The 15,734-nt window shown below is 49.5% G+C and overlaps 1 protein-coding gene across 1 annotated transcript; it reads right to left on the reverse strand.

The window, feature by feature from the left end:
* Positions 1 to 1,321: 1,321 nt before the first annotated feature.
* On the reverse strand, positions 1,322 to 15,404 carry LOC128848974 (polymeric immunoglobulin receptor-like). Its single transcript, XM_054049285.1, has 7 exons — positions 15,283 to 15,404; positions 12,145 to 12,477; positions 9,418 to 9,741; positions 8,627 to 8,956; positions 5,359 to 5,670; positions 2,295 to 2,606; positions 1,322 to 1,344 (listed from the first exon to the last, which is right to left on the reverse strand). Exons 1-7 carry the CDS (start codon positions 15,341 to 15,343, stop codon positions 1,322 to 1,324), a joined length of 1,695 nt encoding a protein of 564 aa, XP_053905260.1. The 5' UTR covers positions 15,344 to 15,404.
* Between the last annotated feature and the right edge of the window lie 330 nt (positions 15,405 to 15,734).

The raw sequence follows: 15,734 nt of genomic DNA on the forward strand, positions 1-15,734 counted from the left end.
CAATCCTATTCAACTTATTTATAAATGATCTGGAGAAGGAGTAAACAGTGAGGTGGCAAAGTTTGCAGATGATACTAAACTGCTCAAGATAGTTAAGACCAAAGCAGACTCTGATGAACTTCAAAAAGATCTCACAAAACTAAGTGATTGGACAACAAAATGGCAAACGAAATTTAATGTGGAAAAATGTAAAGTAATGCACATTGGAAAAAATAACCCCAACTATACATACACTATGATGGGGGCTAATTTAGCTACAACAAGTCAGGAAAAAGATCTTGGAATCATCGTGGATAGTTCTCTGAAGATGTCCACGCAGTGTGCAGAGGCGGTCAAAAAAGCAAACAGGATGTTAGGGATCATTAAAAAGGGGATAGAGAATAAGACTGAGAATATATTATTGCCCTTATATAAATCGATGGTACACCCACATCTCGAATACTGCGTACAGATGTGGTTTCCTCATCTAAAAAAAGATATACTGGCACTAGAAAAGATTCAGAGAAGGGCAACTAAAATGATTAGGGGTTTGGAATGGGTCCCATATGAGGAGAGATTAAAGAGGTTAGGACTCTTCAGCTTGGAAAAGGGGAGACTAAGGGGGGATATGATAGAGGTATATAAAATCATGAGTGATGTGGAGAAAGTGGATAAGGAAAAGTTATTTACTTATTCCCATAATACAAGAACTAGGGGTCACTAAATGAAATTAATAGGCAGCAGGTTTAAAACAAATACAAGGAAGCTCTTCTTCACGCAGCGCACAATCAACCTGTGGAACTCCTTACCTGAGGAGGTTGTGAAGGCTAGGACTATAACAGCTTTTAAAAGAGAACTGGATAAATTCATGGTGGTTAAGTCCATTAATGGCTATTAGCCAGGATGGGTAAGGAATGGTGTCCCTAGCCTCTGTTTGTCAGAGGATGGAGATGGATGGCAGGAGAGAGATCACTTGATCATTACCTGTTAGGTTCACTCCCTCTGGGGCACCTGGCATTGGCCACTGTCGGTAGACAGGATACTGGGCTGGATGGACCTTTGGTCTGACCCGGTACAGCCTTTCTTATGTTCTTATGTTATCCTATGAGCTCCCCTCATGCAGAAATTGCTTACATTTATTGTCCAAGTAAATCTTACCTTTGGAGCACTGTCTCCATCTCCACAAAAGGATACCGAGCACCAGCAAGAAGAGAAGTGTCCCAGCCACAGCTCCAGGAACAATGTAAGAGCTCATTGGCCTTTGGTCATGTGCTGTTGAAAGAAACCTTAATTAGCTGCTGTCCTACTAGATGGGGCTACAGAGGCAGGGCAAGTTGAGTTATTACACTCCCATCACCACTAGTTCTAGGGAAAGACAACAGAAGTTGGGTCAGGCATTACCACCTCTACAGGAGTCCTACTGGATAGGGGCAGGGGAAGATGCTGTGAGCTAGGTCACTAGACCACCACCACCACCTGAGGAGTCCTGCGGCAGAACAGCCGAAGGAGAAAAGGCAAACTGGGTCACTGCTCCACCACTACTGGAAGAATAACTGACACCAACCTGGTGGATTCATTTGTCAGAAGATGGTATTTGCAATGGGCTAATCAGTTAGGCTAAAGTAAGGACTAGCTTACACCCTCACCCAGAATCAAACTGGAATCTGTGCTGAGGTTCAACAAGATTTCCCTCATTTAAAAAAAAGACAGTATTCTACAGTTGTGGTCCAAAACACTGCAGCCTACAATAGTGGTGCTGCCGTGAGTGGGTTTTTAGGGCTGTCCTCTAGACATGTCTTGTTTTTGTCCAAGACTGAAAGCAGAATCAGCAATACACCGAGAGGCATTTCCATCCCGCTCAAAATTGGGAAATACTGGAAATCTTCTTACGCGAGAGCCTGTCATGGTGAAACTGACTGTTTAATACGGGCGAGAAGAGCTTCTGAACCTGGAGGTGCTTCTCCGAACTTCTGAACTCTTTGTGATTCACCCATCACCGAGTGGCTCAGAGAATTGTGGTGGGCAGCAATGCTGTGCTGCTGTGCGAAGGATATCGGGGGGGGCGGGGGGTTGCAAGTACTTGGATGACAAAAAAAAAAAAAAAAAAGATGGGCAGGATCTGGAAAGCCACCGGGAATAACTGACTTCTCACTGCAAATCTCTCCATAGCTTTGCCTTCCCCTTCTGTTTGCCAGCAACTCCTGTCCCATCAATATCACCCCATGCAAAGTATTAGCATCAACTCTTCCTTTCCTAGTCCTTATTCTTCCCTAGGAAATAGAGTGAAGATCTGAGAGGACAATGCTGCTGTTTACCATGGATGGTCACTCTGGTTCCATTTCCATTGCCATTTTTACCAAAGTCACATCTGTAAAGCCCGGAGTCGTTCCTATTGATTTTGATCAAGGTGAGAGAGGCCAGGCCCTTCGAGGAATCTAGAGCTGTTGTGACAATGCCTGTTCCGTTCTTCAACTCTTTCTTGTGTCCATCAGCCCCCTTCTTATACCACGTAACACTGTACGTGGTGCTGGAGTCTTTCACCACCTTGAATCTACACTCTACAGTGAGCTTTTCTCCTTCCAATCCATTTATTACGGCAGGCGTCTGATTCACCAGCAGGTCAACAGCTGCAGAGAGAGAAGCACAAGTGACTGTACCTTGGTGCAGGAACATTTCAGTTGACTGGTGTATGTATATAGATTAAATGTCATGGATAAAGATGACTGGGCAAGATCTCCAATGGGAGGAATCAAGATTGCTACTGTGGGTGGAGGGTGTTTCTGCAGGGCTCTGCCAGTAATAAGTTCTTATTTTTTTGCTTTTGGTTCCTCTTTACTCAAGAAGCACGTGGAGATTCTTGGGTGCCTTGTGTTTCGGTCTGGCTAGAATTACAGGTCTTTCGTAGAAAATAGGTTCTTTTTTCCACACTCAGAGGCTCGGGAGGAGTTCTTGCTACAGCCCTCGTACTTGGGGTGGGGGTAATTTTCAGAAACTTTCTGTGACAGCCTCATTCAGGGTTTCTTCCTATCTCAGTTGTGAAGTTCCAGAGCCTTTGCTGGTGTAAATCAGCATCACTCCCTTGGTATCAGCTGAGGATTTGGCTCACGGATCTGATGTGAAGGACACTATTTGCAAGCAGGGCTTGCCGGTGTAGGACATTCATTGAAATGTTCTCGAATGCTCTGGTCCTGCTATTTCAACCCAATTTACTCACCATCATCCAAAACAAACTGCACTGCCCTGGAAATTCTTCCCGGTTCTGGTTGTGGATCTAAGTTTTGTTTTAATTTGGGGGCAGAGGGAAGCTTGTCCTCTCAGCTACTGACTCACGTGATCAAAAGAAATCCTGACCCCTTGCTTCCTACAGCATCAAGAGCTCAGAACGAAGGGGAAGATCTGCCAGTGTCCCTCTGGCCCCATCCTTCCTGTTCATGCTCTTTACTTAAAAAAAAAAATTAGACCTCACGTTTGAATATGGAGCTCTGATATCCATGGAAAAACAATACCTTCCTGCGAGCAAAGAAGGATTGTATTAGGCTTTGTAATCCATTCTTCCTCTTAAGACGGCCCCAATGGTTCGTAGACATAGCTCATAATGCCTCATTATGGATCCACATAGAACAGAAACCCCCACTCTACTGTGGTGTTTAAGGTCCATGTATCCCAGATAGTCACAGGAACGATCACTGGAAATTGATGCTACCCAAAGAATCTAGCAGCCAGACTAAAATGTCTTCCATTGACATATGAAGAGTCAATACTCTTGGGCATTTCAGCCCTGCTAATTGGAGTCAAATCAATGATGGGGAAGCAGGGGATAGAGAAGAGTCCTCTGTTCCCATACCAAGTTCCTCCCCCCGCCCCCATGATCATTTTAAAACCTTTAAGGAGCTGCAGGGTTGGCAATTCCTCCAGATGAGACATTGGTTAGTCAATAGCAACCCAATGCAGAAGAAGCCCTGGTATATGCAGACTTCTAAGAGTAATAGGGCAGCATGCCAAGCCCACGACATCTATACAGCCTTATTTAATGAAGGCCAATTGCAAATATTCAGAAATGCTTCAACAGAGCTGGAGTCAGGAATTCCCCCACCAGCACCACAATGACAAAATTATTATGTAGATTATGGGTCTGTTGAACAGTAGCAGGTGAGAAGCCAGAAAATTTAATATTCTAGTAACATGAGAATTCTGAATAGACAGTAATAGAATAAGCTGGTTTCTCATGATCACTATTCAAATGCTAGTACTTACCCATAAGGTGGGTGAGGTAACATCTTTTATTGGGACAACTTGAGAGAGACAAGGTTTTGAACTTACTCAGAGCTCTTCTTCTTCAGCTTTGAGGAAACTTAGCCTTTGTCTACATTACCACTTGTGCTGGTGAAGCTTATGTCAGTCGGGGGGTGGTTTTTTCATGACTGACAAAAGTTTTACCGGCAAACGTGTTAGTGTGGACAGCACCATGTCCGCAGGAGAGCTTCTCCTGCCGACAGAGCTAACACCGCTCGTTGGCACAGGATAGGGGCTGGAACTAGGAGCGCCTGCTCTGGTATAGAGCGGTGCCCCCAGGACTCTCCCTGGAGACTCTTTGCCTTATCAGTTCTTATTGCTCCAGCTCGGTCACGCCTGCAAGTTCAGTCCTCTTCTGGGGTAACAAAGTCCAGCAAATGGCCCTCTGCGGGGTCCTCAGCCCTTTAAATTCCAGCCCTGTGCTTGGGCGTCTAAATAAACTTCTCCCCTTCTCAGGGCTTTGGCCACCCTGACCCAGGCCCACCCACTACTCCGGGTCCCAAGCCAGGGACTCTACAAATAGCAGCCACGTGCTGCTTCCTGTCATAGTTGCTGCTGTTGTTCCCTGGGCTGCTTCCCATGTAGTCCCTTCCTCTTCACCCTTATCTCAGGGCTGAACTTCTTAACTCCTCTTTTTCCTTACCAAATGTCAATGCCACCAGAATCCATCTTCTGTTCTCCCTTGAGCTTCGTCAGGGAGCACCCTTCCTTACTCCTCTGGTCCCTGCCAGGAACTGACCTGCTCAGGCCCAGCAGTTCCTTTTAACTGAGCCTGCTGTGCTCTGATTGGCTGCTTCCCTGCAACCTTTCTAGGCAGGTCTGGAGGACCCACTTTCACTGCTCCTTTTATGGGGCCTGGTACACACACTCACCCACCTTGTCTCTCTAACATCCAGGGCCCCACACGGCTACAACAACACTCCATAATTTACACACCGCCTATCTCTGAGATAACACTGCGTCTCCCTGTCCTAGGCTAGGAAGTAGCTGTGGGATTTCAGTGACCATGTGGGAAGTGTGAGTCAGTGGTGACCACAGTGTACTATCCTGACAATGCAGATCAGAGAAGATAATGCTGCTGTTTACCCTGGATCGTCACTCTGGTTCCATTCCCACGGCCATTTTTACCAAAATCACATCTGTAGAACCCAGAATCACTCACGCTGGCTTTAGTCAAGGTCAGAGAAGCCAGGCCCGTTGAGAAATCTAGAGTTGTTGTGACTGAGCCCGTTTCGTTTTTCAGCTCCTTCTCGTCTCCATCTGTCCCGTTTTTACACCATTTAACAGAGTACTTGGTGCTGGGTTTCTCCAGGGCCCTGAATCTACATTCTATGGTCAGCGCTTTCCCTTCCTCTTCCTTGACACAGGCAGGGCTCTGATTCACCAGCAGGTCAACAGCTGCATAGAGAGAGAAACACAAGTGACTTCACCTTGATGCAGAAACATGTCAATCAGCTGAATGGGAGAATGGCAATGAGGAAATTAAAACTGGTTGACATTGGAAAGATGTTCGAGGACAGTTACTGAGCCTGGAGTGCGGGATGGGATTCGGGTCCTTGGATCTTTGAGGTTTGCACACTCTATCAGCTGCTTCGGTAGAACAGAGGAGACAAAGGAACTGCGCATTGAGAACCCAACTCCATTTCTCTTGTGTTAGAGTTATAGACAAATTGTCCTCAGACTAATGTGTCTGGAAACAACCTCGAATTCGCATGTACAAACAAATCATCTCATTTCTGATCATGCATTAAACCTGTCCCATGCTGACATTTCCAGCTGTGACTCGGAACTATCACAGGTGAATACTGGCATGCCGGGCATCAGAACATTTACCAGGCACACCCTGATCTTGTGCTAGGCGCTGTACATACACGTAGAGAGCCAGTCCCTGCTCCAAGGAGTTTAAAGTCTAAATAGACAAGACAGACAGAAGCTGGGAGAGGAAATATTATCTCCTTTTTGGAGGCACAGGGAGACGAAATGACTTGCCTGAGGTCATACAGGCAGTCTGTGACGGTCAGAAATAAAATGAAAACCTCCTAACTCCTAGTCTCCACCTCTAACCACTACCATATACTGCCTTTCTGCACTGCCTCTGCTGTACCCATCTGCAACAGGGTGGCCTGCCCCCTGGGCTGGAGAGCCTGGGCTAAGCTAACCCTGATTACAGGATAGGTCCCACCGGAGAGGAATCAGGTGCTTCCACTACAAAAGAAGCAAGAAGCTGCTGAGAAGGGGGCAAGCCCAGGAAATTGTGGCCATGTGTGTGGACACTGCAGCGAGTGAGACGACTCCTGCAGGGTTCTGAGCCAGCAGGGGAGAAGCTCAAGAAGCAGGAGAAAGTGAGGAAAGCTCTCCAGGCGGGGAGGCCTGGAAGAGCCTGCCAAGGCTCATTGGGAAAGGCCTGTGGAGGAGGACAAACACCAGGTAGGAGGTGCTGGGAAGCCGGAAGACAGTCCCTCGGGGAGGTAGGGCTGTGCCCAGCTGAAACTGGGATGAAGACTGGGTGAGTTTGTGTTCTGTTTTTGAAAGAGTCTGTGTTGTTTTGGATTATCAGGAGCGAGATGCTGCACTGGGGCCTAGAGAGCCAATATGCCCCTGGGGACTCGATTTATTGGACTACAGGTGGTGATGGTTTGAATTACCTTTAGACCGAGTGAGTTGTTAAAGGGCCCTGACGGGGGGAAACAGGCTTGAGCCCCGCTGCCCATGGCTGAAGCCCTTGGGCTTCGGCTTTGGTCCCAGGCCCCAGCAAGTCTAGGCTAACCCTAGCGATTCCATGAAAATGGGGTTGTGACCCACTTTGGGATCCTCTCCCACAGTTTGAGAACCACTAAACCAGGGGTCTCAAAGTCCCGGCCCGCAGTCCATCTGCAGCCTGAGAATCTCCCCACTGCGGCCGGTCCATGGAGGAGAGACGTAGGCAGACACGCTGCCAGTAATGTCTGCTGTCAGCACTGCTCCCCACGGCTCCCATTGGCTGGGGGGAGAGAGAGACCATCATTAGTTGCCGGGCAGAGTAAGCCATGGAGGCAGCATCATTTTTTCCACAACAGATATAAACAAGTCAATATACCGAACACAACTATCTGATGCCCACCTTGCTCCAATCCTGAAGGGTTCAACTGCTCAGTCACTGAGGCCAAACATCAACAAACTGACTGAACTGAAGCATTGCCAGGTGTCTGGCAAACACTAAAAACTCTCTGGCAGGCGAAATATTGTATAAAGTTGTTTGACAGTTTTAATATTTCTAAGAAATTCAAATTAAAAAATACAATATAAAAGTTTACTTTTCTGAACACCATCTTCAGTGACATTATTGGCCTGCTGGGAAGATTTGAGGACTGGCCCTGGCCCTAAGGTAAATTGAATTTGAGACCTCTGCACTAAACCATCCAAGACCGATCCTCTCCAGCCTCCTTTTGAAAACCTCCAGTGAAGGAGCTTCCACAACCTCCCGAGGTGTCTGTTCCATGCTCAGAATTAGGAACTTTTTCCTGAGATTTAATCTAAATCTGCTGTGCTGTCGTTTGAACCCAATGCCTCTTGTCCTGCCCTCTGTGGCAAGAGAGAACAACTTTTCTCCATCTTTTTTGTGGCAGCCATTCAAGGATTTGAAGATCGCTATCATGTCCCCCGTCTTAATCTTCTCTTTTTCCAGCCATTGCTCATATGGCTGCATTCCATCCCTTTGATCATCTTTGTCGCTCGCCTCTGGATCCATTCCAGCTTTTCTACATACTTTCCATACAGGGATGTATTCGATGATGGATGAAGATGTTCTCACAGAACAAGAAGCAACTCTTTAGCCATAAGATCGGTTTAGCTCCAGGTGCAGATGGACATTGGGGGCTGCTTCTTATCCCATCCAGTGCAGTGGTGAGTTAGGTTCATCACCCTCCTCAATGTTCTTATGACAGGTCTGAGTCCTGGGAGATTCTGAACACCCCTCTCCAGGGGCATTTGGGGGCAATTTTCAAAAGTGCCTACGTGACTTAGGAGCCTAAGTCCTGTTGGCAAAAGTGACTGATTTCAATGGCAGTTAGGTGCTGAGGTGCTTTTGAAAATCCCAACTACAACTTTTGGTGCCTAAATTCCTTTAAAAATCTGGCCCTGAGGTGCCTAAATTCCCTTTGAAAATTGGAGGCTCCTAAATCACTTGGGTACTTTGAACTATATTACCTTCAGTTCCTCACAGACTGGAGCCCATATTTTTATGGGTTATATACTGTACACACCTGAGAATTCATACCCACTTTTGCCAGCTACAGTCGTTCATTCTCTGACCTTTAGGCTGCCATTCGCTGTCTCTCACACCATGAAGAGCGGATAGGAAAATACTGGTACTTACGAGTGATGGTCACTTGGGTTCCGGATCCTGACGCAGACCAGTTCCTCCCTGTGCTCCCCACCTCACACACGTAGGTTCCTGTATCGGTTACATTCACGTTCTTCAGAGTGAATGAAGCAAAACCCTTTTCCAAAGCCAGGGCTGCTGGGCCCCCGCCTCTTTCGCTCACCAGCTCCTTCTTCGTTCCCCCAGTTCCGCTATGTTTATACCATTTCACATACAAGGTCTTGTGGTTTTTCAATACCGTGAATCTACACTCCATGGTGATATCTGACCCTTCTGACGCATGGATATCGGCTGGGGTGTGAGTCACCATCAGCTTGGGAATTTCTGCAGGAGAGAAACAGAGACGATTGCACCTTGATGCAGGAGAATTTCAGTGGCAATGGCTGGTGACTGGGGATGTATTAAAAGAAATGTCTCCCCCTCCAGTATTTTGTGTTCTTTTCCCAGCCTGGCCATTTAACATCCCCTGCTTCTCAGAGGTTAAAGAGTAGCAGCCGTGTTAGTCTGTATCCGCAAAAAGAACAGGAGTACTTGTGGCACCTTAGAGACTAACAAATTTATTAGAGCATAAGCTTTCGTGGACTACAGCCCACTTCTTCGGATGCATATATGCATCCGAAGTTCAGTTGAGTTTAGTACTTGTGGGCAGGGGTGGAGCACCCTCAGCTCCCACTGAAGGTGGAACTGAAGACACTCAATACCTTCCAGGAGATGTGAGCTCTTGTTCTCACTCGCTCGCCCCCATTTCCCCAAGAAGATCAGGTAGGAAACTCTCTGGCACTTACTCTCAATGGTCACTTCGGTTCCTAGTCCATTCCCAGAGAGGTTCCTTGCTGTGATCCCCACCTCACACACATAGGTTCCTGTATTAGATGAATTCGTATTCTTTAAAGTGAGAGAGGCAAACCCATTGTCCAAATGCAGGGTTGTGATCACATCGCTATCATTCACCAGCTCTTTCTTTAGTCCCTCAGTCCCATAGTTATACCATCGCACATACATGGTGCTGTGGTTATTGACTGTCTTGAATGTACAATTCATGGTAAGTTCTGTGCCTTCTAAACCACTGACACTGGTTGGGGTTTGATTCACCATCAGGTCGGTAATTTCTGCAAAAAGAGAAACACAGATGATGGCACCTTCATTGAGAAATAGTTCAATGTGCCACCAGACAAGGCCAGATGTATAAAATGAATCTCTCCAGTCCTGTCATTTAGTGTCCTTTTCCAAACCTGCCTATTATAATTTCCCCTTAACTCTTGTTAAGAGTTTAAACTGATCTTTCGTTTGGCCCCATATAGAGCTGTTTCGTGCATGTCAAGACTTTTCTGCTCTGTTTAGTGAGCAGGTAACCCCAGAAGCTTCAGTCTAGACAAACCCCCTCCAACAATGTGACATCTTACCCGAACCTTGTGTATGCCTGACACGCCTGCCAAATTCCTTACATTCAAACCCTTCTTGAGACCTATTTCCCTCCACCAGCCCAATGCAGGGCAAGAGAGAGGGTGGCCAATTCTCCTTTGTTACAGAAAAATGGGATTCCCTGAAGGACATGCAATGGGCAGTTCTGAGAAGTGATGCACTTCTGCTGGCAATGGCAGGGGAGTGAGGATCAGGGTGCAACTGTTATTCAGGGCAGGGCTGTGCTTACAGCATAGCAAGAGAGTGTCAGCAAATCTTTAGCACTGGTTTTACTGGTGGAAATTTCAGCAGCTTCAGGGCTAAGCGGCAGCTGAGCAGGGGTTTTGAGGATCTCCATGGCCCCCAGATGTTGGATTTAAGGGCCTAAAGCCCTGTGTGGATTTAGTCCTTTAATCTCTCTGTCTCACTTCCCAATCTACTGTTAGTACGTCTGCCGGTTCTCCCCCTTTTTTCTGTCTTGTCTATTTAGAGTGTAAATTCTTTGCCTCAGGGGCTCTTGCACTATGTCCATGTACAGTGGAGATGATTGCAAATGTTCTGGCAAAACTTACCTTAGACTGAAAATGCCAATGAACTGAAGAGAACTGAGTCACCAAATTTATTACAGATTTCACTCCACTTTCGTCAAAACACACAGTGGTTTCTGTTGGTGTTCCAAGATCCACAGGGTTCAAAAAAGAACTAGATAAGTGCCTGGAGGATGGTCCATCAATGGCTATTAGCCAGGATGGGCAGGGATGGGGATGCCAGAGGCTGGGAATGAGCGACAGGGGATGGATCACTGGATGATGCCTGTTCTGTTCATTCCCTCTGGGGCACCTGGCACTGGCCACTGTCAGAAGACAGGACACTGGGCTAGATGGACCTTTGGTCTCACCCAGTCTGGCCGTTCTTATGTTCTTCTGTCCCGCGAGCCCCAGCTGGGGAGTCAGGAGTCGAGTCTTGGGGCTCTTGTTGTCTGCTTGGCTCCCTGCTCAAGCCAGGGCTCTTGGCGCTTCCAGTGTCCCTGCCATGGAGCTGGAAGCCTGGAAGTTCCAGGACCAGCTCCCAAGGGTGCAGCTCTGGGGTAGCTTCGCCATGCAGACTGCCCCAGACTGGAGATCCTAGGTCCTCTAGAGTTCTGGGCCAGTGACTCCCCAGGTTGCTCTACTTGTAACTAGCCTCTGGGACTCTGGATTTTTCACACCCCTGAGCAACGTAGTTATGCCGACATAGATCTGTAGTGTAGACCAGTTCTATGTTTCCAGGAGCTGAAGAAGAGCTCTGCATAAGCTTGAAAGCTTGTCTCTCTCACCGACAGAAGTTGGTCCAATAGAAGATATTCCCTCACCCACCTTGTCTCTCAAGTTGCGTGTGAGGGCTCACAGGCTTAGCCAATTAGAAACCTCCCCTCACGCCCCATCTCAAAACAGTTTTTGAATATCTGGGGCTTGACCCTGCATTCCTTGTGCAGCCAAAGCCCCACAGAAATTAGTGGAATGCAGGATCAGGACCATTGTACGTACCATAGAATGTCCCCCAGTTTTGCCCACTGCTCTGCCTTTTACACTTTGTGCTGCTCCATCTCCCCCAGCACCACCAGCCCCAGCTCTCTGGAACCAGGGCTGGCTCTGGCTTTTTGGCAGCCCCTAGCAAAAAAAAAAAAAAAACCTGCGGCACGGCCGGAGCGCGGGTGCAGGGGACCCGGCTAGCGGGGCGGGGAGGGAGCAGGCGGGAGAGAGAGAGAAGGGGGGCGGCCAGGGCTACAGCGGGGCGCTGCCATGTGGCCCCTCCCGTCGCAGCCTGCCAGGAGGGCTCCGCTCCGGTTGGTGGGGAGGGAAGGATGAGGACTGCCCTGCCCGGCTTGCTGCAGGGCGCTCCCGTCCTCCACGCCGCCGCCCCCTACAGGGCAGCTGGAGCGGAACAACAACAACAAAAAAAGCGGCCGTGCCGCCCTAGGATTGGGCAGAATGCTGCCTCGTTCAATCTGCCGCCCCAAGCACCAGCTTGCTCAGCTGGTGCCTGGAGCCGGCCCTGTCTGGAACCAGGCCAGTGTCCTGAGCTCCCCCGGAAGGGTTTTGTAGAACAGAGAAGGAAATGCCGGTATTTACCATCGATGGTCACTTGGGTTCCAGTCCCAGGAGATGTCCCATATTTGCTCCCAACCCCACATACGTAGGTTCCAGAATCCATGACATCGACTTTCTTCACAGTGAGGGAAAGAGACCTCTCTTCTGTATCTGCTGATAATATGGTTCGATCTATTACATTGTTCACCTTTGCTGTTACATTGTTTCTGGTTTTACTCCAATCACTAAACCACTTGATAGAGTTATTGCTTGTGTTGAATGCACACTCGATGGTGAATTCTGATCCTTCCATTGCACGGATATAAGGGGGTGCCTGATTCACCACAAAGACAGCAGCAGTATTTTCTGCAGCTCCTGAAACACAAAGTTCAGTGTCGCTATTTGAAATTATTGCAATGGAGGAAGAATTAAATCAAACAAAATTGTTTGCAAATGATCCACTGCAGAATGTTTCCATTTCTCTACAAGGAAGCCAAGTGCACGAGCAGGAACTCTCTGCTGAAGGTCACGGCATGAAGTTCAGAGCGGTGAGTGTGGAGGGCTCAGACTGGGCAGTTTGCACAGGCCCCACTGGCACTGTTAGCCGGCCTGCCCCACTGGCTCCAGCCTGCCATACGGGCTCCAGGGGGCCTTTCCCTAAGTGCCAGCGAGAGCACTGCCTGGCTCCTAGGGATCTAGAGAGAAGCCCAGATGCAGGGAATTGGGCCCCAGGGTGGAATGTCTGCTTCCGGGAGGCAAATCTCAACAGCAATGGGCCAAACAGAGACTCGGGGGGGAGGTGGGGGGATTCAAAGAAGGGAGATAGAGATGGAGACATGAGACAAAAGGAATGTGGAGAGGGGAGAAGACAGAGGAAAAGAGAGAGCTGGGAGTGGAAAAGAAAGGATGGGAGAGAGGGAAAGAGAGTGTGTGCAAAGCAGAGGAGAGGGATAGAAATATGTAAGGGGCCTAAGGAAAGGGGAAGTAAAATAGACAAAGAAAAAGGAAATGAGGTGAGGAAGAAAGTCTGAGATGGAAGGAAAGGACATTTCACATTATTATTTATTTCCTTTGCACCCAGAATCCTCAACCACCCGTAGAGCCCCACTGTTTTAGGCCCAGTACATACATACTGTAAGAGACCATCCCTGCCTGAGGAGCTCACTGTCTAAACAAGGAGTGGGAGAAGAAAGACACAGAGGGGGAGTCTACATAGTCCCTATGCACGGGGGCGCCACCAGCCTGTTCCTGGTGTGGGGGCTGTGGGGGGCCAGACAGAAAATTGTGCCCCTGGCTGTGCCCCCCCCCTTGCCACAAGGCCCTGTCCCTCTCGTTGGCCCTGCCTCCTGGCCAGGTCAGAGGCAGGAATCGGGCAGTGTGGGGCGCTGGCTGTTCGCAGCCAGTAAGAGCTGCCCACGTGGGGGGATCTGACTCCAGGGCCAGCAGAGTCCTTGGGGAGCAGTGACTGTGGGGCTGGGGCCCCGGAACCTGGGTTGGAGCAGGTCAGTCTGGTCTGCTGAGGGGAGCCCTGAACCCTCCACCTGCCCTGGGCAGTGTGCCCTGGCGAGCGAGGACACGGCCAGGGGCTGCTCTCAGGCCCCCCGGTCCCTCACTCAGGCTTACTTCTCTTCTGCTGCTGGAGCTGGGCGCCTGGCCAGCAGCCACTGCTCTCTCCACTCTGCCTTCAGAGCTGGGCAGCTGGAGAGCAGCAGCTACTATGGGGAACTAAGGCACTTTTTGGGGTGGCTACAGCCCCTGAAACACCCCCCCCCAGTGCAGCCCCTGCCTATGCATTAGACCACACTGCCTCCCCCTAATTATTATTATTTATTATTAAGCAGTACTGCTAACGAGCACAGCACTCTGCAGAACAAAGACCAGGATGATGCATTCTTGTCCTGTAGTGCTGATTAAATACTCCGCCTCTTCCCCAGGGCCCCCACTCCTGCTCCGCCCCAACCCCGCCTCTTCCCGCCCCAACCCCGCCTCTTCCCACCCCAGCCCCACCCCCACTCCCCTGAAGACTCCAGAAGCAGTCAGGCCTGCACTCACTGGTAAGTGGAGTGACCCGGCCCCAGCCTGCTCCGCTCCCCTGGCTCCCAGCCGCACCACCGGTGAGTGCTGGGGGGCGGTTCCCCTCTGCAACCCCAGTACCCTTTCCGGCCTTTAACAAGACTTGCAGCCTGGGGGGGTTTCTAGGCCAGAGCTCCCCATGGGGGTCCTGCATGCGGCCCCACTCGCAGCCCTGGTGTGGGTCCACTCCTAGCCTCATCCCCAGCCACAGCCCCAGAGTCAGCCCCCAACTCCCAGCCCTGCTCCTGGCTGCGGCCCCGGTCCGAGCCATGGGTCCACTCCAACCCCGGCCTCAGCTCCCAGCCCCGACTGCAGCTCGGCTCTCCGCTCCCAGCTGCGGCTCCCAACCACGGTTCCTGGAGAGGGTGCAGACACGTTCCATTACGGGTAAGGGTGGGAATGATGGAAAAAGTTTGGGGAACCGCCTAAGGGCACTGGCAGGGGAAGTGGGATGGGAACGCTGGAGTTAGCTGCAAAAGGGGGCTGGGCAAGGTGGAATCGTTCACAATGGGGCTACTCAGCACGAGCAGGGGGGGCAGAATCTAGGGCGATCGTAAAACAGCTTCTTTACCAGCTTTGTGGCCAAAATCTCCACAGACTTGTTCCCACAGACGTCAGTGGAGTTCTGCCAGCCGTGAATTCAGATCAGTCCATTGTTTTTAATCTATGGCCAGGTCTATGCTAGAAAAGCTTTGCTACTCTAACTACACCAGCAAACCCTGCTAGAGGAGACACAGCTCATAGCAGGGGGGAAAGTGCTCTTGCTAGTACAGCTTCCACCAGCTCCTTCAGCAAAATAAGCTACACTGCCCACAGCACTTTCTGGTTGGTAGATCATCTACACTGGGCCTTTTGCTGATACAGAACGTCTTCATAAAAATCACACCTCTCAGTGCCAGTGCTGTACCGGCAGGAGTTTCTAGTGTACACCTGGCATAAGAAGTAAATGCTGTAAATTCATTTTCAATGATGATGCTCTGATCAAAACCAATAACACAGTCGTTACCTCTCTACGCCCTTTAATTCCACAGAAAGATTTGTTCCAGTTCCTCCCGTCTGCCCCCGAAACACTCGCTTCTCTGAAAGAGCCAAACCCCACAAACTCACCCAGCCACGGAGACAGGAGAAGTGGCCAAAGCAGAGGGAGCCTTTCCAGCCGGGTTCTCATGTTCCTTCGAGAACCTTTCCGTGGCAGCGCTGTCAGGGGCCCTAATTGAGGAGGTGTCAGATCTGCTGCTAAAACAGCCGGTGCTCTTAGTTCTTGCAGCTCATTGACTGAGATAACCCCAGAGCCATTGTTGCACTCTCTCTCCAGGTCCCCTTTCCGCGCTGTCCCTTACGAACTCTCCTCTGCTCGATGGTATTTTTATCTGCTGATTCATTGTTCCACATGTCAGTTTCCTGCCAGCATCCCTTGCCCACTTCCCTAGGGTTTTCTCACATTCTGTCTCCCTGAATGTTCTCAGATCACACAGTGAATTTAAAATTATTGCCGTTGAATTAATTTTTAAAACTTCCTCTCTTCTCTATCAAACTCTACACTAACCCGGCCTTCTCAG

Source organism: Malaclemys terrapin, chromosome 14 (assembly GCF_027887155.1).
Source record: "Malaclemys terrapin pileata isolate rMalTer1 chromosome 14, rMalTer1.hap1, whole genome shotgun sequence".
In the NCBI taxonomy this organism is placed as follows: domain Eukaryota; kingdom Metazoa; phylum Chordata; order Testudines; family Emydidae; genus Malaclemys; species Malaclemys terrapin.

Excerpts from the sequence above, each read along its gene's own strand:
- LOC128848974 (XM_054049285.1), bottom strand. The coding sequence starts at position 15,343 with ATGAGAACCCGGCTGGAAAGGCTCCCTCTGCTTTGGCCACTTCTCCTG. Across the intron at positions 2,607-5,358 it reads AACCAGAGTGACGATCCAGG|CTGTTGACCTGCTGGTGAAT; the intron begins GTAAACAGCAGC and ends CTCTCTCTGCAG. Across the intron at positions 1,345-2,294 it reads AACCAGAGTGACCATCCATG|AACTAGTGGTGATGGGAGTG; the intron begins GTAAACAGCAGC and ends GTCTTTCCCTAG.